The sequence below is a fragment of the Scyliorhinus canicula genome, chromosome 7 (genome assembly GCF_902713615.1).
Source record: "Scyliorhinus canicula chromosome 7, sScyCan1.1, whole genome shotgun sequence".
Taxonomy (NCBI): Eukaryota; Metazoa; Chordata; class Chondrichthyes; order Carcharhiniformes; family Scyliorhinidae; genus Scyliorhinus; species Scyliorhinus canicula.
The window spans coordinates 43,097,470-43,120,272 of record NC_052152.1 but is presented as its reverse complement, the minus strand read 5'-3'; the positions used below and the strand labels follow the sequence as shown (position 1 = coordinate 43,120,272).

The 22,803-nt window shown below is 45.0% G+C and overlaps 1 protein-coding gene across 1 annotated transcript in view; it reads left to right on the top strand.

The window, feature by feature from the left end:
• tmprss7 (transmembrane serine protease 7) overlaps positions 1 to 22,803 on the top strand; it is a 125,483-nt gene that overhangs the window by 14,450 nt on the left and 88,230 nt on the right. Inside the window, exons 2-3 of the mRNA XM_038801875.1 lie at positions 15,574 to 15,790; positions 22,394 to 22,524. Coding sequence (XP_038657803.1) covers positions 15,574 to 15,790; positions 22,394 to 22,524 — 348 coding nt within the window. The remainder of the gene's footprint in view (positions 1 to 15,573; positions 15,791 to 22,393; positions 22,525 to 22,803) is intronic.

The following is a 22,803-nucleotide window of genomic DNA, read 5'->3' as shown; positions in this document are numbered from 1 at the left end:
AGAGCTAGTGGTTTTTGTATCTTGTAAATGCTTTTAGCATTTTACTGTTTTTCGTGAATGCTGTTTTTGCATGTTGCTGACTCTTTTTGTATTGTTGAGTTGTCAATAAAATAAACTATATGATGGGATAACCAATGGTCCCCAGCCAATAGTCTTCAGGCAGGTTAGAACCATTCTCATCGATGTTTTCAAATCATGCATAGCCTCTCCTTTCCTCTCCCTAATCTGGTGCATTCCCACAATCTTCCGACATCTGTGTTCCTCTAGTTCTGGCCTCTTGAGCATCCCCGATGCTAACCGCTACACGTTGGTGATCATGCTTTTGAGTTGCCTCGGCCTCAATACCTGCCCTACTCCTCTTTGCCTCTGTATTTTGCTTTTCTCTTTCTCAGACACTTCTTAAAACCCAATAGTCTAATAGCTCCATATGTAGCACCATTTCATTTGTACGGTAACACTTTTTTGAGCAGTTTATTTATATAGTGCCATTAATGTAATATAAATTGCTAATTTCATTCATCTGTTCACCACCAGCTCCTTTAAAAATTCATTGGCATCCTTCCTATTATTTCCCTATTTACTCTTGATGTCCGATTAGATTACTCCTCTGAAAAGCTTGATAATTCCCTACATTAAAGAGCCATATATCCCCGTGTCTGGGTGGGTCTGACCCCCACAACCCAAAGATGTGCAGGGTAGGGGGATTGGCCACGTTAAATTGCCCCTTTAATTTGGGGGGGAAAAAATTGGGTACTCTAAATTTATTTTAAAAATGTAAGTAGTTGTTGAAATGCACTTGTTTATGCATGCACAAACACAAACATATCTGTTCTTCTAGCTGTGGTAGATTCTGTTTCAAAGTATAAATGGCAGACTTATTTTGGATCCTAAGGTATGATCGCAAAATTGTGAAGCAAATTGTGAATGTAGATGCACCACCTTTTGCAGTTACAAATCAGTCTACAGCACCCTCTTCTGACCGCTAGATTTATGTTGTTGGTGAACTGTTTAAAAAGAATCTGCAATGTAAGTTACAGAAATGTGCAAAAATAAATAATTAATTGGGAATCATTTGAATCCCTACAGGGCAGAAGGAGGCCATTTGGCCCATCGAGTCTGCACCGACCCTTCGAAAGACGACCCAATCCCCCGGCCTATTCCTGAAACATCACCCTAAGGGGCAATTTAGTGTGGCCAATCCACCTAACCTGCACATCTTTGCACTGTGAGTGGAAACTGGAGCACCTGGAGGGAACCCATGAAGACACGGGGAGAAAGTACCAACTCTACACAGTCACCCAAGGTCGGAATCCAACCCGGGTCCCTGGCGCTTGAGACAGCAGTAACCACTGTGCCACCGTGCTTACATTTGTAGTAATTCATAAAATAGAAGTTGTTGTTTGTAAATTTGAGCAGTTTTGGGATATCTTTTTTATCAAGAAATCTGGCATTGCTTTGAAAGGCCAGAAAGAGTAAGAGTTCAAGCATTTTGAACACAAGTTAGATTTGTAGCTACTTGTAAATAAGCTTTCATGGCATTTATTGTATCGGTGAAGATTGTCAAAATCACAATCTGGATAAGAGGCAATTCAGATGATCTTCCTTCCAAATGCAATTTTTAAAAATAAATTTTAATAGTATCCAATTATTTTTTTCAATTAAGGGGCAATTTAGCGTGGCCAATCCACCTACCCTGCACATCTTTGGGTTGTTGGGGTGAGACCCACACAGACACAGGGATAATGTGCAAACTCCACACGGACAGTGACCCAGGGCCGGGATTGAACCTGGGTCCTCAATGCCGTAGGCAGTAGTGCTAACCACTGTGCCACCATGCCGCCCCTTCCAACTACAATTCCATTTACATGGCATCCCACCGACAACTTAAACTTTAGCTGCATATATTCTACTCAGAATATTATTTTGGATATCAATCATTCAGACCTTGGTTTTGGTCATTCAATAGGTTATACCTGTCTTCTTCTGTTCATTCTAAATTAATGTTCTCTATTCCACTTTGTATGCCTGTACAAGTGTCTTCCCCCCCCCCCCCCTCCGCCTCCCATTTGTAACATTTCCTCATAACCTTGCAGTCCTTCTGTACGACTTCTCTGAATTCAATGTATTTCTTGTGCTTCAGCGAGTGAGTAAAAATTCACAATGTTAAAGATTCACTTTGACTGGAGTCATCTACACTTTTTGTTTGTCGTTAGAATCCTACTATTTGCTACAGTACTCTACTGTTTTATAGCCTCTATCTCCGGCCTTCATGCATGGCTTCCTGCTGTAAGCATGGATTAGTGAGTTTATTCCAGATCTCTTTCATCCCCAGCTACTTCAACCTCATTTATTAAATAAATATATCTCATTTTTCATTCAGTGTGTAATGCCTCTACTGGATTTCACCTGCCACAACTCTGTCCGCTTGCAGTTTCCAAATAGATCCTCCTTTGTTCCAGGGCTGCCCTGCAACATTTATTTGGATTAAATTCCTGATGTATTACAGGGTTGGTTGGCTATCAACCATTAGATACCATAGGCTCCATTTGCTGAGATTAAATACCATCTATACAATTAGAGTCTGTCTGTGAGGATTCAACAGCTAATACTTTGGATTGAAACTGCTTGTTTTTAAGCATCCAGTACACGGCAGTTTAGCTACACCATGAACACACGGACATGTCACTGAGTCTGTTTTATTGGGTGAAATACTTGTATTACTTTTGAAGTAACACTGAACACCCCAAAGCCCCAAACTGTTAACAGAACCTGAAAACTTCATAGAAAACGTACTTAAAATAAAAGTATTTCAAGCGCTGCTGATGCACTCTGGTTCCCCAGGTGCCCACCGATCATGAAAGGCCTTCCAGACATCGTATGGCCACCATGGATTGGCCAGGGCCACCCATGTGGTCGTGGAAAAGTGACCGGCAGTTGAGTCAAATGACCCCTCGACCATCTGCCTATGTGATAATTGTGTAATTATTGTACACTGCAACAATAGTCATTTAAATGAAGGGAACCATTACAGTCTGGTTTATATGTGACTTTGTCCACATTATGTAGAGGACCCTCCACCACCTTGTTGGAAATTGCTGTTCACTCTTTTTTTCTCCAACTAATACATGAAAATGGTGGTGGCAGTGGCAAAGTGGATTTTCTGTCTGTTGAGTTGACAGAGGAAAATTGTGGTGGGCACTACTAGAGAGACGTGTAGCTGTTCCTATAGAGGTGAGGGTTTGGATCATTTTTTTTTCCCCCTGAGGTTTGCTGCAAGAGCAGAGTTCCTCTCCCATGTCGGGGCGGCTAGGTAGCACAGTGGTTATCATGGTTGCTTCACAGCTCCTGGGTCCCAAGTTCGATTCCCGGCTTGGGTCGCTGACTGTGCGGAGTCTGCACGTTCTCCCCGTGTCTGCGTGGGTTTCCTCCGGGTGCTCCGGTTTCCTCCCACAGTCCAAAGATGTGCAGATTAGGTGGATTGACCATGGTAAATTGCCCTTGGGTTAGGTTGGGTTACTGGAGATAGGGTGGAGGTGTGGGTTTAGGTAAGGTGCTCTTTCCCAGGGCCGGTGCAGACTCGATGGGCTGAATGGCCTCTTCCTGCACTGCAAATTCTATGTCTATATCTATGTCCTTTGAAGTGGGGTGACAAGCCAATCCATTAGAATAAAGGCCTTTAAAATGCAATTAAATTAGCATTGGGCCTATTAGTGGAAACACAATTAAGCAACAGCCTTACGTTGTCTCATACACAATCCGTATCTATTAGCCAAAATCCCAGAGTCCTCCACTCAGTGGGTGTCTGTTGACCTAAGCTTGGGCTATAAAATAGGTGTGAATACCTCTAGCTTTCTTGCATATGAACTCCCATGAAGTCTCTACATCAAGATAATTCAGAACAAGAAAAAATATTGCTGATCATCACCTTCCCTCCATCTTCCTCCTTATAATTAATCTGTATTCTTCCATGTTGACCATGATTTGGGGAGACCTGATGTAGAGGATGTCGATGTTCATTGCGAGTTATGCTGCACTGAATTTGCAATGACCCGAAGGGTGCAGGTACCAAATCTGTGTTTACATTATACAGTGAGGGAAATTAATAAGGGAGAAGCCTATCTAACTGCAGCACCACCAACACACGGCTCTCCACAAATGCTAGTAACAGCAATAAATGAAGAGTTCTAATTCTTTAATGAGGTCACTCTTCATTATGATACTGAAGGCATTGCTGCTGTTTTAAGTAAGAACAGTTCAACACTGAGCAGCCATGAGGTGGTGTTGAGTATCAGCCATAGCAGATGTGTATACCGCCATGATCAATATCAAAGGACAGTGGGAGAACCTCTTGTCGGCAATTTGTCTGCAATAGATATCCTGTAGAGAATATAGACACCCTGCACAGAATATATTCAATCTGATTAGCTATTTGATATACACAGAATTTATCAGCTGGAATTAGACAAGCCAAATGTTGTCGAGTTTGTTTGCAAGTGTTAAATATCCATAGTCTGTCTTCTGAGATGAGGGGCGCGATTCTCCGAGCGCCGAGCTGGGCCGGAGAAGCGACGCAACCGTGCCACGATGCCCCGATGCTGGCACGCGATTCTCCGAGGTGCGGAGAATCGGCGCCATTTGCACCGGTGCGTTTGGTGCAGCGCTGGCCACGGGCTGCTGGAATTAACGGGGCTGCTGATTCTCCGGCCCGGATGGGCTGAGCGGCAGCGCAGATACGGCAGGGTCCCACCAGCGCCGTTAACCCCTGGTCGCCGCCGGCAGGAACTCTGCACGAAGGGTCGGGGGGTGGCCTGTGAGGCGGGGAAAAGCTCTCCTTCATTGGGTGGGGGGGTGAGGGGGGCCTCCGATGGGGTCTGGCCCACGATCGGGGCCCACCAATCGGCGGGCCGGCCTCTTTCCCCCACCCCCGGCCTTCTTTATTGCGCGGCCGGCCCCTGAACCCCGATGCCATGTTGAGTCGGGGCTGGCGTGCTGAAGAAGTCCCCCGTGCATGCGCGGGTTGGCGCGGCGCCATTTGGCTCCGGGAAGGGAGGCTGGAGCAGTGTGAACTGCTCCAGCGCCATGCTGGCCCTCTGTGGGGGCCCGGATCATTCGTCCCCATGCCCGTTTCACGCCATCGTGAAAGTTGGCGCGAACTCTTGGTCTCCATTTTGGAGAATCGCCCCCAAAGTGTCAGATATGACAGTCTATGTGGTCTCCTGGGATTAATTACCCAGTACTCCCCAGGCTGTCATTGAAGCCAGTGATCTGCACTCCTTTATTGCGAGAGGTCCAAGCCAGAAGACTCAATGCACTAAGAGTTGCTCAAATTAAAATCCAATAAACTGCTAGGTGGTGCGCTAACGACTACTGTTCATAACATTTGGCAGAACATCCAGATGTCCTTAGAAACAATATGAAGGAGTTGAAAAAGATAATAGACTGCGTATGTCACTACCGACATAGTTGGTGTGCTGGGTGGAATACTACTTTGTGTTGTAATCTAGGGAGAACATTCGCTGAGGAGGTTCTTGACACCACCGAAAGCCTGCGTGTCCTGGCACAGTTGAATATTGAACCCCAAATAGAGGAATTTAACAAAGCTTGCTTTTGTCAGGGGCAACGCTCCAGGCGATGATATCATACCACCTGAACTCATCAAACATAGGAAGCTGGCACTCCTTCAGCATCTGCACTAACTTCTTTCTCCAGTAGAGCTGTGTTTTTCAAACTTTTGTTTCCTGGGAACACTTTTACAAACCAGCGGATCCACACTGACCAACCTTCGTGACCCATGCCGGCTGACCTTTGCATTATCGCTTACCTTTAATGCGGTGGGTAAGCCTGCTTTCTCCTCACAATCTCACTTGCTTTGTCATTCAATGTTACACTTCTGCGAAGGACTCAACTGATGATTTAAGTTCTCTGCTTTGAAAAAAATCAGAAGGTTTGCCCTTGAACTAGCCATGCTTAGTCTTCAAATGCTTTTGAAGATTTGAGGGTTTTAAAATTTGATTTGCCAGCACTTCCCTGCATATAACACACGTGGGCTTTGCATCCTGATTTGCTTTGGCATAATCAAAGCCATACCTCAAGAAATCATCCTTCTACTGCTTTGTTCCCAACTTCAGTTTCTTAATTGTTTGTTCACCAGAGGTCCTGGAGCTCTGGATACAGCACCAACCAGCACTGCTTTGTCCTGCCATGGACTCTTCTGATAAACTCTCTCTAGCAGATTTGTAATCCTGGCCTGTTTGTCTCTCTGGCCCTCTCTTCCTTATTACAAAATAATCCATCTTCAGTTCTTCACACAGTCCTGTTGCTTGCTTGCTGGCAGGTACAAAATGGAGGAATCTCTCCTCCATAATTTCACGCCCAAAGCATGGATGCCCAGGGAGCATGGCGTCAGTATATGTGATGGGCACGTGACCGTCTCTCTGTCGCTGCCTCTGGTGGAAATACGCCATCGTTTATATTTAAAGGCCGGTTGCGGCCCGCCTTTTTTTACATTGAAACTTTATTTCCAATACCTGATTTTTCCAAGTTTATGACTTTTTACTGCTGAAAATTAAAACAATTTAAGTTGAACATGCGCATCTTACGTTTAATCCCTTTGTAAGTACAGAAAAAAGGTACAATCTTGATTTTACTCATTACTTGATTTAACAACATGAAGTAAGTTGTCAAACACACACAATGTCAGAATAGTTTTTACTGGTTCTACTGCATTGCACTATCCATACATCCAAGTAATCTCCTCCTCCATTCTCATCAAAAGCACTTCCTTCCTGGTTTCCAGTGAGTGGCGACACAAAGTGATGACTGTAGGCTTCTTCCAGTGTTGACATGTGCCAGCCATATTGATTGGCCTCGTTTGATTAGTGTTCCTCGCCGACAAATCTGGCCTGGCTTCCCTTTCACTGTCCAGTAGCTACATCCACCCCAGTCACAGGCCACTTCCTGACCGGTACTTCACGTCATGGGAGTGAAAGTGGATGTGTGCCGGCCGTTGAACAGCTTGACCACGGAGCCGCAGGTCACATACTGCCGATTGGTGGCGGGGACGGACCGAGCAGCGCACAGAGCACTAGCAGCAGAGTGGAGCTCTAGCTGGGGCCACCACAGTTAGCATCACGTGGATGCCTGGCAACCCCTGTCCCGAAACCACCACCCCCCCCCTCCACGCGCACGCAGTGCCCAGCACATAGCCCAGCCTCGTGCCACCATGCGCCCTCAAACGCCTCTACCAATTGGGGGCTGCCCTCGGCCAGCATTCTCAAAAGCCTGTCGCGGCTTTTGGGAACTTCTTCCGGCGATTGGGACGCCACAACCGATTGCTCCGCGACCCTGAATTTGAAAAACTCTCCACTAGAGAGTGGGGGCAGTGCTCCAGGATTGGCGTGATGCAAAGATTGTGACCACAGTAATTGCAAACATTGAACAGGCGCCAGAGTGTGGCGACTAGGGGATTTTCACAGTAACTTAATGGCAATATTAATGTAAGCCTACTTGTGACAATAATAAAGATTATTATTATTGATACATCTCCCTGCTGAGCATTGTGGGGAAAGTATTTGCCCGTGTTGTTCCTATCAGACTAGATACTGACTGAACATATCTACCTTGAATCCCAATGTGTTTTCAGAAGTGGAATATCAACAATTGACATGATTTTCTCAATTCAGCAGCTACAAGAGAAATGCCGTGCAGAAAGGTAATCACATCATGACATTTGACCATGTGAGCAGAGGTGGTCTATTTAAGCTGCTGGAGAAAATTGGCTGGCCATCAAAGCTGTTTAATGTGATCTATTTCGATTTTAAAAAATGTTTTATTCCAAACTTATTCACACAGTTCCAAAACATAAACAATCCGGGGAACATGCTCCCCTTGTAATCTGCCCTTTCCATGCCAAAGGATGGGTAAAGTCACCATGCATGAGGCAACATCGGAACCCATAGAGATCCACAGTGGGGTAAAACAGGGTTGTGTTCTGGCACTGACTCTCTCTGGCATAGTAAGCTTGGGCCTGAACTTCTGCAGAATGACTATCAGAGTCAGATTGCCACTCTGTTCCTACATTCTTAACCTGAAATTTACTTGCATCTTATCTCACCCGACCTTCTGACTCTGGGTCACGCTAGGCCTCTGGAGATGATGGTGGAGCAAGGGTGGGTTGGGCACGGCCTCCAGGGGTAGGTGGCTGGTCTTCCACGGATGGGGTAGGGTCACCGGAGCATGAGAGTCGGAAGTCGGGTGGGAGGGGGGTGTATGAATTGCGAGTTGGGCCTTGACGGGAGGAGGGGGAGTCTCCTGGTGGGGTTAGTGGGGAGTCCATGGATAGGAGTAATCCTGTGGGTGAGGGTAGGTGGGTGTGTCTGGGTGGGAGTAAACCGGTGGTTGGGGATGGTTGTGGGTTGGGTGGTCAGGGAGTCCTGTGGGTAGGTTGGGGTGGTCCTTTGGGGGAAGGTCAGAGAGTGTGGTGTGGGAGTCCCACAGGTGAGGTTAATCGGGCTTCCCCATCTCCACTCTCAAACCCCACAGCCACTCTGAGACCCCACAGCCACCTACACCCCCAAACCTTGCAGCAGCCCCTGCCCCAGAGTGGGGCTGTTTCATTTTCAGGAGAAATTGTGAATAGAGCTGAACACTACAGTGCGACGGCAGTCTAACTTTGCCATGGAAGGAGGGTCGAAGCTGCTGGAAATGGTTGGGCTCAGGACCTGCCATATGATCCCAGGATCTGTGATTGACTTCTGACGACCAGACCTATTTTAAACAGTATATACTATGCCTGGGATTTTCTGTTGCCGATGGAGAAATCGCATTCAGCGATCGGGCGGAGAATCCAGGTTTACGCATGAATCGGGGGCAGGTCCGTTTTTGCGATGCTCCACCCCCCCCTCAAAAACAGCGTACTCTGGGAGTACGGCGCACGCCATATAGACGCCCTCAGGGTGTCACCGGAGGCCCTCCCCCGATGCTGCGCCCCCGATGGGTCAGTCACTGATGGTGTGGGGTGTGTCCCCCCCACCGGCCTCAGCCCAGGATCGGAGAATTCAGCCCAATAACTTTAGTCTCAGGCGGTTTTACCTTTTTGACTTTGTAGATAGGTGGCGGGGTGCTCCGTCCCGCCCGCCACATTTTTGCCTCACCCCGCCGGCGGAATGCTCCGTTACGCCGGCCACTCAATGGGGTTTCCCATTGTGGGGCTGCCCCACGCCGTCGGGAAACCCCTGCGCTGCCGGCAGAATGGAGCATCCTGCAGGCGGAGAATCCCGTCCCTCATCTTTCCTCGGGGGGTTCTTGGTACCAGTCAAATTCTATCTTAACATTTAATAAACTCCTATCTGTCCTCTAGACCAGTTTCTCCCGCCACAGACTATAAAAAAATAAAAAGATCAGATTAATAGGACAGAATTATAGATCAAACAAATTCATCTCACCCATAATATATAGAAAAGTAAAGCCAACTATTAATAATCTAGCATTTAATAAGGTCTTGAAAGGTTAAACAACTTTGTATTTATGCCATTTAATTTTTAAAAATTTCTATAGTACAAATACTGTTGGACTGCATTGGACAATGATCAGTGTCATTCTAGCATTGGTTTCCATGCTGCTCCTGTCAGGTGGTACATGGTTACTACTAACAAGGTAACACAATACCTCTTCAAACAGAGTCGAGCACTACTCATATACCTTCATTCGGAAACTATTCAACAAAATATTTAGCAGACATTAATTGTGCTGTTGAATCACTTGGACCCGGTGAACTGTGAGGTGCTGTAAAAAGTCTGTAGGTTCCATTGTTCTACACCTCTGCCTGTACAAGGAAGAAAGACAAGTTTGAAAATTTTGTGATGGCAGAAAATAAAAGCAGTGAACAATCTACCATATCAGAGGATGATCTAGGTGTAAGTGCACTAGTAAGTTCTTAAGTAAAGAACTTATTAGAACTTTACTTTTTCTATTTATTTTGTTAACTGACTAGGAAATGCTAACATATTGGAGAAGTGTTCAATAGCAGTGAAGAATAATTGTGAGTTTGAGTTGCTGATTTAGGAATAGATGTCAATATTAAATAGTTTTGGATATGGATATTTGTGCATAATTAAATGAGATGATATTTGGTCAGCCTGTTTCACTGCAAAGAATAGAGTAGATTCATAATTGCCATAGATCATATAAAACAACCTCGTTTTTGCATATACTTAGTGTATCAGTGACTATCTCCCCTTTTTCAGCCATGACATGTTATCCCGCATTACTCAACATCTTAAAAAATGCATGTTTTATTTACCTTATAAACTGGTGCAAGGGGTCAAATAGGCGAAGTGGGCTGTATTGTGAAGCATGAAGCTAGTTTCAAGCTAAAAGTTGTAATATTTGCTAACCTGTCAAATTATTGTGCTGCAACGAGAGATTTTGGTTCGTTGAAAAGCTGGTGAAAATATTGCATAAGCCCGGAAGACTCGATGCATCAAGAGAACAGGAACCAGCCACTGGCTTGAAGTTGGTCAAATCGAAGGCTGAATTCAGCAAGGATTTCAGAGTTGCGGCTAATTGGTGCAGTTGCTTTAGGAACGTAAACGTCTAGTGTTTCGGCAGAAGATCAAGATCGCTCAGGCACTCAAAATGCTAATGCCAAGATCATCAGTTTCCAGCGATACATCAGCTGACAACAGCAATTCATGGGGGCATCTCATCCAAGTTGTTGGTGTGGCATAATGGGTACTGGTGATTTTGTTGTTACCTTGACATCCATAGTTCAACCTTTGCATGTGTGCCTCAACAAGCCATTGAAAGATCATGTTCACATTGAATGGAGGTGGATAGCTGATGGAGAAAAATCTTCACAAAGAGTGGAAATCAGGGCAAAGCCTTGCTTGATGTTTTGTCATCAAATTGTGCGAGACTGTAAGTCATCTGATCATTCACAAAATGCAGAATATCCAAAGATGATTTGTTGTGAAGGAATGATTCTGAAATTTAAAGTGCCACATCTTATCCCTAGTGGAACCCTTACGCTTTGCGAATGCCAAAGTGATGAATTAATTCAATGAACTCTTTGCATCAAATGCCAAAGGCAATGAATTGACAGGTTTTAAACGCTTTCCTTGTGATCTAACGTATCATTGTACAATTTTAAAAAAAAATTTAAGCGTGCCCAATTTTTTTTTCCCAATTAAGGGCCAATGAATGAATGAAAACCGCTTATTGTCACAAGTAGGCTTCAAATGAAGTTACTGTGAAAAGCCCCTAGTCGCCACATTCCGGTGCCTGTTCTGGGCCAATTTAGCATGGCCTGTCCACCTAGCCTACACATCTTTGGGCTGTGGGTGAAACCCGCACAGACACTGGGAGAATGTGCAGACTCCACACAGACAGTGACCCAGGGCCGGGATCGAACCCGGGATCAGCACCGTAGGCTGCAGTGCTAATCACTACTCCACCATGCCACCCCTAGATATCATTGTACAACTAATTTGTTCAATAAACCATGCCACATTAACATGACTTAACAATGTTTTTTCACATTTCAAAATGGCAACCACCCACACTGACGGCATATTATAATTTTTAAAACCCCATTTTTGGAATGAATTTTAGAGGCTTCAGAAGTTGATTTGACTGCCAACATCTCTGGTCCCAAAAGACCATTTTAAAATCTTACATTATTCCACTGTTATTTTATCCGCAAATCACATTCATATATGTTGGTCCTGTCCAAAGCTGGAGGATTACTGGAAGGAAATTTTTTAGGGTAATCTCTAAAGTGATGCACGTGCAACTGGACCCGGATCCTCGGGAGGCCATATTTGGGGTGTCGGACCAGTGGTGTTGGAAATGGGCGCGGAGGCAGATGTTGTAGCCTTTGCCTCGTTGATCGCCCGAAGGTGGATCCTGTTGGGATGAAGAGCAACCTCTCCACCTGTGCCCTGGCGTGGCGGGGGCACCAACTCTTGATAAGGTTAAGTTTGAACTGAGGGGAAGGATGGAGGGGTTCTACAATTCATGGGCGTTATTCATTATGCACTTTCAAGAATTGGATAACATCGAACATTAGGGGGGGGTTGGGAGGATTGGGGGGAGGGGGACGATGTGTTAATGGTGACTGAGTTATTCCTGATTCCTTTTTGTTATTTGTTTATGTTAACATGCGGGCTGCTGTTTGGGGGTTTGGTGGGAGTATGGGATTGTTGTTGTTGATATGGGGATTGACATTATATTCGTTACTGCTTATTGTTTATGGTTGGTGGGTGTAAATTTGGGAGAAATGTGAAAAAGGAGTAGAATAAAAATATTTTTAAAAAAAGAATACATTCTTAAAATTTCACATTTTTACATACCGTTATCATTTTGTTCAGCTGAACAGAAAAAACTTTGCTTTCTCTAATGAGTGTGAATTAAAAAAAACAATAAATTTAGGGTACCCAATTCATTTTTTCCAATTAAGGGGCAATTTAGTGTGGCCAATTCACCAACCTGCACATCTTTGGCTTGTGGGGGCGAAACCCACACAAACACGGGGAGAATGTGCAAACTCCACACGGACAGCAACCCAGAGCCGGGATCGAACTTGGGACCTTGGCACCGTGAGGCAGCAATGCTAACCACTGTTGCACCGTGCTGCCCTAGTGAGTGTGAATTAAGGATGATGCATGATAAAGAAAGGACATTGAACCAACCCATCTCCCGTCATTATCCAGGCCCTTTCCAGGATCCATTCTAATTGTTTTTCATTTCAAAGGCAGTTCTGAAGTATGAATTTGCTGGACACATTAAAGGGAAAGAAATTTGTTGCTGTTGCTCCTAATCATTTACCAGGTGGAAAACGGAGACAGAAATTTTTTTTTGCAGAGTCAATAAACATGAGCACCAAGGATATGTTTCAAAAAAAATGTTTGAAGCCAAATTGACCTTGGAGATACATTTTCAGGAGTTGGGGCAGCCAACTAAAACAGGTAAGGCCCCTTGCCTATGTTAATATTCCAGCACCGTCAAAACAGGGTTGCCCTGAGTGGAGCAGCTGCTGAGATTCTTCCATTCAGAGCCAGCTCCACATCTCTCCTGCTGGCTCTGCTTGGCTTCTCCTGCCCTGACCATACTCCTCTCCATCCACTGGGACTCACCTGAGGCCTCTGCCAGTGAGGAAGCAGGCCAAAGTCCAATCTGCCCGAAGAGTGAGCTGCCTCTGGAGGCATGACTGGCACCGACTGCTCACCGTATGTCCGCTGACCGTTTTAATGCACTCATCACCAAAACACTGGTAAAGGTAGTCATTACATTATTTGCTCAGGTACTTCAGCGAGGAGCTTCTTATTTGGAATATTAACAGCTTTATAATTTCCACTGAATTGCTATTGTTATAATTATCCTTTTAATGCCAATAATAGGGTGATAGATGCAAGTTAATTCTTATGGCTCATACATTCACACATTATGAAGTCTCTTTCTGGGAGCTCCGCACTTTCACAAATGATCTAAAAATCTTCCCCAATGTAGATGCAGGTGCTGATGAACTAAATGCAATGTCCAGACATGATGCTTATATGGGGTTCGCCATGACTTCATTGGAGTGGTTTATGCAGCATAACCGCTTTGTGAAATCTGCTTTTAATTTTCATTACTTGCCAGTTGAAGGAGTTGATGTGGCGCTGAAAGCCATTGTCTGCACCTTCTAATCTAAATTAATCTTCATACACTGTTTTCTTTGATGTCTTTTTAAAATCATATTAATGCATCCAAACATACTTTGGATTATTGGGAAATATCAAATCTACTGCTTTGTTCTGTGAAGCTTCTGGAGGTGCTGTGAACTGTAATCCTGATTCTATTGTCCGTTACTATGTGTGGTGTTGCATTTCCTTAATAAATAATAGCATCAGCTTGGAAGAGCAATCTATACTATACAATTACCTGGATAATGTAGCTGTGTTTATCTTAGATACTGTATCATTCCATCATTTATTATTTAAGGCTTTAACACACTATATAAAACCATCAGCTGTTCAGAGTGCCATGAGCATTTAAAGATGAGATTGAAATAATGTTTATATTCTCCTCGATGTATTATTACCGTCTGCATTACTATAAAATGTAGAGCACTATGTAGATAGATTGAATAGCGTCCAATTAGCTAGGATAGTCAGTATTAAAAGTCGTGATATTAGATTAACACCGGTATTGTGCATGTTCCAAATATAATTTTATTCCAAAAACATATTTAACATTTCCTACAATTTCTAATACAAAAGTTAATCTATTTACAAATGACTTGATAGGATCATATTGATGCAAGATCACGCATTTGATTTTTGCATAAAACAAACTATGTTATGATTAGTTCAATTAATGTGCAGACATGTGCGAGTCCTGATCACTGGCATAAATCAACTCTTTATTCCCTTTTTATAATTGTGATGCAATTCATGTATAAACTCAGATGTACTGGAATCCATTTGACATGATTACATGATACATGGTCGGTACTTCTACTTCCAAAATGATTTTAATCTAGTCTGAGGTTTGGGGGTAAGTAGTCAAAATGGTACATGCAGGATTTACACCTGAATCCCATGCTTCACATTACTGCTGCTTCCCTGACAAATTCAACTCCCTCAGGTAATGGTTTCCACTTGTTTGCTGCACAATTATTTGTTGAAGAAAATTCAAAAGGCCTGAGCTTAATGCTAGCACCCTTGCAGAAGATTGTGATTTCAATCCCTGCTCCAGAAATGTGAGCCAGTCATTGAGATACAGTACTTCAATGCACTGCAGAAGGAGTGCGACTCTGGTGAGATGCAAACATGAATTCATCTGCCCTCTCAGGTAGACAAAAAAAATCCCACATAGCAATTTGAATTCAGAGGTCTTATGGTCATTAGTTATCCTTCAATCAACATCATGAAAAGTAGATTACCTTGACAGTATCTCATTGCTGTTTGATGGTGCTTTATTTGTGCAAATTGGCTGCACATCTCCTGTATTATAACAGTGACAACACTTCAAAAACACTTAATTGGCCACAAAGCAGGTTGGAACATTTTGAGGTCATAAAAGTTTGCTCTGTCTTGGGTTTATTCTGTCTATTTGTTTACACGTTTGTCATCTCTGGATGTACGGTGGGTAAAAGATTGTTACTTAGCTCTACAATATTTGGAGAGAAAATAACTCACTCAAAACTACCCTACTCTGCATTAAGTCTAATTCACTCATCATATCCCTTGCGAACCTGCATTGGCTCCCAATTCTCTAGCCATATAAAACCCCCATGTTCCTCAGACTTTGGTCTCTTGTACTCCCTTCACCATCTCGTCCCTATGCTGGGAATTCTTTGCCAAAGTGTCTCTGCCTCTCACTCTCGTTCTTCTATAAAATCTTCCTTTTAAAAAAAACCCTTTCTGACCAAACTTGAAATCTTCCAAAGAAATCCTCCTTTAACCTGGCACCCATCCTGTTCAACAACATCTCTTTGAAGCACTTTGAAACATTTTTCTGCATTAAGTTGCTCACCAAACCACTGCTTTGTTGAATTCTAAAACGTTGTTTCTTTCTTCCTTTCGTTTTCAGCTTTCTGAAATATCAGTCTATGTGACCAATGTGGATGGCAATTTGCCCGTGAAAAGGAAACAGCCACGAAAAGGAAAGATAAAATCTAAATTATCACGGAAATGTCAGATTGTGGAAACAACTGAATGTTTCTGTATAAACAAAAAAATTATCCTTTTTACTCTGATGGTTCTTGTTATTGTGATAATCACATGGACTTTACTGTGGGTCTTTGTTTGTGAGTATTTCACTTGATTACTTTCATAGAGCAAATAACTTCAAAACTTTCAATTTATGGTACATTAGTAGTCTATTTTGGCACCAGTTCTGTTTTGATTTTAAAATGTGCTGGAAAGCAAAGATGAACTGTTGACATGGGCTTAATTTAACACAAACGAATGCCAGATTATAAAGCCAAATTCAAAGCGTTAAAATTGTTTCCAGATCATGTTTTGGTCCTGTCCAAAGCTGGAGGGGTATTGGAGGGAGGTGTCCAGGGTAATTTCGAAGGTGGTACATGTGAGGCTTGAGCCGGGTCCGCAGGGGTATCGGATCGGCCGGGGTTGGAAGCGGGTGTGTAGGCAGATGTTTTAGCATTTGCCTCGCGATTGCCCAAAGGTGGATCCTATTGGGGTGGAGGGTCAGTCTCTCCACCCTGTGCCCTGGAATGGCGGGGGGAGGGGAGGGGGGGGACTGTTTGAGTTTTTAACACTCAAGAAGGTGAAGTTTGAGTTGAGGGGAAGGATGGAAGGGTTGTACAATTTATGGGCTTTGTTTATTATGCACTGTCAAGAATTGGATGACATTGAACATGGGGGGTGGGGGGGGGGGGGGGGGGGGGGGGGGGCGCGGTTGGACTGTATGTTGCTGATGACTATGTATGGGTGGATGGTGGATTCCTGATTCCTTTTCTTTGATTTTTGTATTAAAAATGTTAGGGGTTGTTTGGGGGTTGGTGGGAGGGTAGGAATTTTTGGCCAGGGGATTGACATTTTATTTGTTACCGTTAATTGTTTGTTGGCGGGTGTAAATTTGGATGAAAATGTGAAAAAGGAGAATAAAATATACATTTTTAAAATTGTTCCCAGACCCAACACTGCAGTTAGCCCATATTGTTGGCAGTTTGTGTTGCACATTTAGCGTCTGCGGAGGTAGAAAGTTCAGAAGTTTTTGGGTTCAGTTACATTAGTTACTCGAGTGTCTCTCTGCTATGGACATTGACTCATGAAGAGACTCCAATTTAGCTGCGAGGTTGGGAACTCCAATTCCTGATGAACTGGGAGCTGGCTGCATATGTGAGGTTTAGATATTTCATATTCTTTAGGTTGAGGATGGGCCCTTCATGCCTGCATGTTGGAAAAAAAGAACAGTGCAAAGTCTGGTCAGGAGATCGGGTGTGGAGTGTCCCAGGGAAAGGGACAAGGGCGAGGGACAGGCGGAGGTCCTAAACCAGGGAAGGGGCAGGAAGAGGTCCCAAGAAATGTATCAGAGGTAGGGACAGAAACAGGTCTTAGTTGAGATAAGAAAATGAGAAACAGTTTCCAACTGAACAAAAACCTGCGGAGAGCAGTCTTTAAGTGACGTGGGCTTGGGAGAAACTCTGGTAGTTGAAGAAAGCTCATGAGAAGCCCTCAAGATCCAAGAAGGCAGTTAAAGGTTGGTGACTCTGTGTTGGTGACTCTGCAGGTCATAGGGACAAAGGTACTCCTTTGGAGCAGTGGTGTCCTGCGTGGCACAGCCGAAAATTTTAAATTGTGCTTGCAAGTTGATGCTTGAGTATACTTGGAAATCCAAGGGAATGGAATCTTGGAAGGTAAGATCGAAACCCTGTGAGATGATCCAACATTAAAATGCCCTGATAGGAGTGAATTTTGGAGAGAATTCCAAGGTGAGATCTTTCAAAGTGGTGATTGAAAACCCTTGCGAGAAAGACAAAATTTCAGTCACAATGTAACAGACATCTGGATGAATTGTTGAGAAATCCATGGAATCTGTTTTGGTTGCGTCTTGTCATTTATTATGTCATATAATGTGTTTGACCACAGTTTGCCCATTGATTCACACACACTTCATACTTACCATGAATGTTAGAGTAGAAGATAGATATTGTAAATTGTTTTATCTTTCTGAACTTGTAATGTTGTTTTTGTTTCTTTCAAAGCTGTGGAATCTTGTGGCTTTATTCATTTATTAAGTGTCGTAAATCTCAAACTTGTTCTACCTTAAACAAAATATTATTGATCCCTAACCGGATCTCTCCCAGAACTCTGGGTCTAGCAAAGGATCATAACAACCTCACTTTGTCCTCTATCATGGTATTTGGGGAATTGAAGAGGTGGAGGGTGTAACAGTGGTACCCTCTTGTGAATCAGACTTATGTGTCTTCCATTTGTTGCCTCATGGGTCTCTCCAACCTTTCTGGCAGCAGACCAAGAAAATATTCAGTGAGACAAAGCCTTCTACTAATAAACTACTACTTTATTCCACAATAAGGTGAACATACAAACAGCTGTTAACCCGACCAATTACTTAATTCTTTCAGTTAACATAACTTCACGTAAACAATAAAATATCCGACCCCACATCAGTGAATTGCCTAACTTGATTGCAACAAGATGACTTCTAACTGTCCTCCGTTATTTTGGATTGGATTTGTTTATTGTCACGTGTGCTGAGGTACAGTGAAAAGTATTTTTCTGCTAGCAGCTCAAACAGATCATTTAGTACATGAAAATAAAATTAAAATAAAGTACATAAGGGGCAGCACGGTGGCCTAGTGGTTAGCACAACCACCTCACGGTGCTGAGGTCCCAGGTTCGATCCCGGCTCTGGGTCACTGTCCGTGTGGAGTTTGCACATTCTCCCCGTGTCTGCGTGGGTTTCACCCCCCACAACCCAAAAATGTGCAGAGTAGGTGGATTGGCCACGCTAAAGCTGCCCCTTAATTGGAAAAAATAATTGGGTATTCTAAATTTTTTTTAAAAAATAAAAAAATAAAGTACATAATAGGGCAACAAAAGATACACAATGTAAATACAGAGGCCTGGATTCTCCAATCCCGCGGCCAAGATCTGACGCTGGCATGAAAAGCGGCGCAAACCACTCCGGCGTCAATGGTCCCCGATTATCAGGTATTCATCCCTCAGGGGCCAGGTCGGTGCCGGAGTGGTCTCCGCTGCTCCAGCAGACACACTACGGCCCCTGCGAGTCCGCGCATGTGTGCTACGGCCGGCGTGAGTCCGCACATGCGCGCTATGACCGGCGCGCGTTTGCGCATGCGCATGGATTCCCGAACATCGGCCCCCACGGAACCAGCCCGCCCGCTGATCAGTATGCCCCAATCGCGGGCCAGGCCACCGTGGAGGCCTCCCCGGGTTCGGATCCCCCTGCCCCCTCCAGGATGGCTCCGGCAGTCAGAAATTCCAGGTCCCACCGGGTGGGGCCAGAGTAACTCACACCGACGGGACTCGGCCTAACTCAACGGGCATTCAGCCCGTCGAGACCCGGAGAATCGCCGGGGGGGGGGGGGGGGCTTTCAATGGCCCCCGACCGGCGCTTCAGTGTTCCCGCGGACGTTTGAGAATCGGTGCCAGAGAATCGTCCCCGACCCGTCGCAGGGTCGGAGAATCCCGGCCATAGATTCAGCAATTAGGTGAAGCATACAGGGGTGTAGTATTGATCAGGTCAGTCCCTAAGAGGGTTGTTTAGGAGTCTTGCAACAGCGGGTAGAAGCTGTTTTTGAATCTATTTGTGCGTGTTCTCAGAACATTGCTGCAAAAATCATCTTGGATTTCTCTTTTAAAACTTGGCTGAAGTTATGCATGCCTTTGTTACACAATTTCCTGACTCCACAGGAATTGGAGGCTTTATTCTCATCTCCTACCGGCTGTCCTGGCGGTTGTGAGCAACGTTCATAAGTAACACCATGGCCCCTCCCTTTAAGACAATCTTCATGTCACTTAACATGATTGGATATTTTAATCCTCAATGGTGTGAATATTTGATGGGAGACTGTGAGATAAGATGAAGTTCCTGGGCGGGATTTTCCGTTGCCCAACGCCGATAACGCAATCGTCAATCGGGCCGGGAATTCCTGTTTATGACCGAATCGGGGCAGCGCCTGTTTTCGGATGCTCCGCCCCCTCCAAAACGGCATCATCGAGGAGTTCGGCACATGCCGTTGGGGCGTCCTCAGGACATTACCTGAAGGTCCTCCACCGATTCTCTGCCCCGCTGGGCCGAGTTCCCGATGGTGCGGGACATGTGTGCTCTCAGTTCTCGTGAACTGGCGTGGCGACTGCAGACTGGACTGTGCCCAGCGCCGCCACAGTTGGGGAGGGGAGCCGTGCTGCCGGCCGGTGGAGCTTTGGCGAGGACTAAGGGGACTGGTGGGAGTGGCCCAGGACTGGTGAGGGGATGTCCAGGGGGTCACTATCTGGCAGTTCGGGTCCATGCGTGGCTGGCTCCACGTCGTCCAGCGCGACCACTGCAGGTGCCCATGCGCAGCCACCGACCCAGCAATTCTCCAGCCGTTTATATCGGGAAGGCCGTGCCTTTTACGTGGTGCGGCTGCAACCCCTCACCGGTCGGGGGATCGGTGCTGGAGCCTCGCCGATTTTTTTTGTCGTAAAACTAGACACTTCCTCTGGACACAGCCTCAAAATCGGAGAATCCGATCATATTTCCTGATCATCATGGGCAGTCACGTCAAAATTAGCAGAAATTGAAATGAGCAGTTATTGGACCATGTCTGTCTTTAATATCCAATTTCCTATTTTCTAATCCTGTGTATCCAAGTAAAATTACTTTGATTTAAAACCTACCATTTCGAAATAGAATTCCTTTCCAAATGTATTAGAATCATAAAATCTCTAAAATGCAGAAGGAGGCTATTCGGCCCATTGAATTTTCACCAATCCTCCCAGAGAACACTCTACCTAGGTCCACTCTCCCACCCACACAACGTGCACTAAGGGGCAACTTTATCATGGCCAGTCCACCTAACCCGCACATCTTTGGACTGTGGGAGAAAACTGGAGAACCCGGAGGAAACTTACCAGACACTGGGAGAAAGTGCTAACTCCACACAGACAGTCACCCAAGGCCAGAATTGAAACCGGGTCCCTGGCACTGTGAGGTAGTAGTTCTAACCACTGTGCCACTGAGAAAATTGTTGAAATGTCACAAGACATGTTTCTTGTATGGAGGGTCTTTTTGTTTACCCCAAGAGAGTTTTAAGATGGTTTGGGTGGCTTTTGGGGTCATTAGTTCTTTAGAGTTCTGGTTAGGCTGCATCTGAAGTACTACATTCAGTTCTCAGCATTGCACCTCAAAAGATATAGGCCGGGATTCTCCCTTCCGGGGATTAAGTCCCCACGCCAGCGGGAAAACCGGCGCCAACAACTCCAACGTCAATGGGCCCCCAAGGTGAGGAATTCTCACCTGTCTCGGGGGATAGGTGGACGCTGGAGGGGTTGGCGCCGCTCCAGCTAGCGGCGAAGGGACAGTGCGAGTTCACGCATGCGCCGAAGGGCCGGCGTGATCTCGCGCATGCGCGCAACCACTGGTGTGGTTCTGCGCATGCGCAGACCAGCCACGTATTATTTTAGCGCATGGTGGGCCCCGAGGGCCCTGTGCCCCCCGAAGACCGCCCCTGCTGATTTACCTGCTAGGTCCCGCCGTGTGGGACTATATTAACCCACGCCGGCAGGACTGGCCAAAAACGGATGGCCGCTCGGCCCATCAGGGCCCGGAGAATTGCCAGGGGGGCCGCAGCCAATGGCCCCAAACCCACGTGGTGTGAATCGCACCCCCGCCTGAAAAACTGCACCGGAGAATACAGCAGCCGGCGTCAGGCGGCGGGGCGGGATTCGCGCTGCCCCCCGGGATTCTCCGACCTGGCGGGGGTTTGGAGAATCCTGCCCATATTGTCTTTGGAAGGTTGCAGTGCAGATTCACCAAAACAATATCAGAGGTTCCCTCTGGTGGGATCTTCCAGTCCTGTTGAAGACAACCCCCGCTATAAGGGCAGGGCAAGGAATCTAAATCGTCATTGACTTCGGCGGGAATGGAAGATTACACCCACATACGATGGTCAGCCGTCTCCGCCATGGGAAAATCCACTGCAGCCAGGTTGGAGAATTCTGTCTCGGATCAATTGAAAATTTAAAAACTGAAATAAATCATTATTGTTAGGTGGGGGATATGGAACAAAAGTGGGTAAATGATGCTGTGGTGCAGATCAGCCATGATCTTAACAAATGGACAAACAGGTTCAATGAGCTGAATGGCCCATCCCTGTTCCTATGCAGCTAGGCCTTGAGGCCTGGAAAAATGGTCACTATGAGGGGTCGTGTTCTTGTGGAAGGAGACCTACTGGATCAGCTACTCTGAATATTTTTGTAGATTCCAGAGGAGCTTCTCTACTTCTTGCCCACAAAAATAAATAAATACTTACCATTGGACTTCTCTTCAGCTGGACAACCAGGTGATACTGAACCTTAAAATTGCAATAGGATTTCTTGCCGAAATAGGACCCTGATTTAAATGCCTAAACCAGCTGTGTGCTTTTTCAGGTAGCCACCAGGCTCACTTATTCCGAGGACCTCAACGAACCCCAACAGTGATCCAGGAACTGGTTTGTAAATTCTGTCCAGTTTTTGTCAGCCTGACGTCCTCAAAGTCTCCCTCTATGTTTCTTTCTTCAAAGTTTTATTAATCCATTCCGAAAGGTAGAAATAAGTTACAAATTGTGCTGGTTGCCTCTGTCAAAGTACTGCATATATCCTTTCATTTTTCTCAGCAAAACGTTTATTAAAAGCTTTTTCTTTTCATTATGCAGTGCGGACACAAAGCAGTACTGCTCTGTATTTCGCTGGATTGTTCCGCATAGCTAATGTTGAATTTGTTCCTGAGTATCGAAGAAAGGACTCCCCTGAATTTCTCTCCATGGCAGCTAAAATTCAGCAAGTGGTAAGAAACCTCAATACCATTACAAGACGTACAATATATAATAAAATGTGGAAAGTATTGCATGATAACTCAACTACATAATCTTATGTCACAGTTGTGTTAACTTGGAATATTTCCACATGTGACATAAATATAGTGAAACTGGAGCACTTTTGACATTTGTCAATAGTTTTTATGGTTACTTGTTGTGTGATACTTCTCTGATCTGCACCATTTTATCCAGTATGGCTATGTTGGATCAAATACCTGCTGATTCATTGTCGCTTTCATTTTGATGGA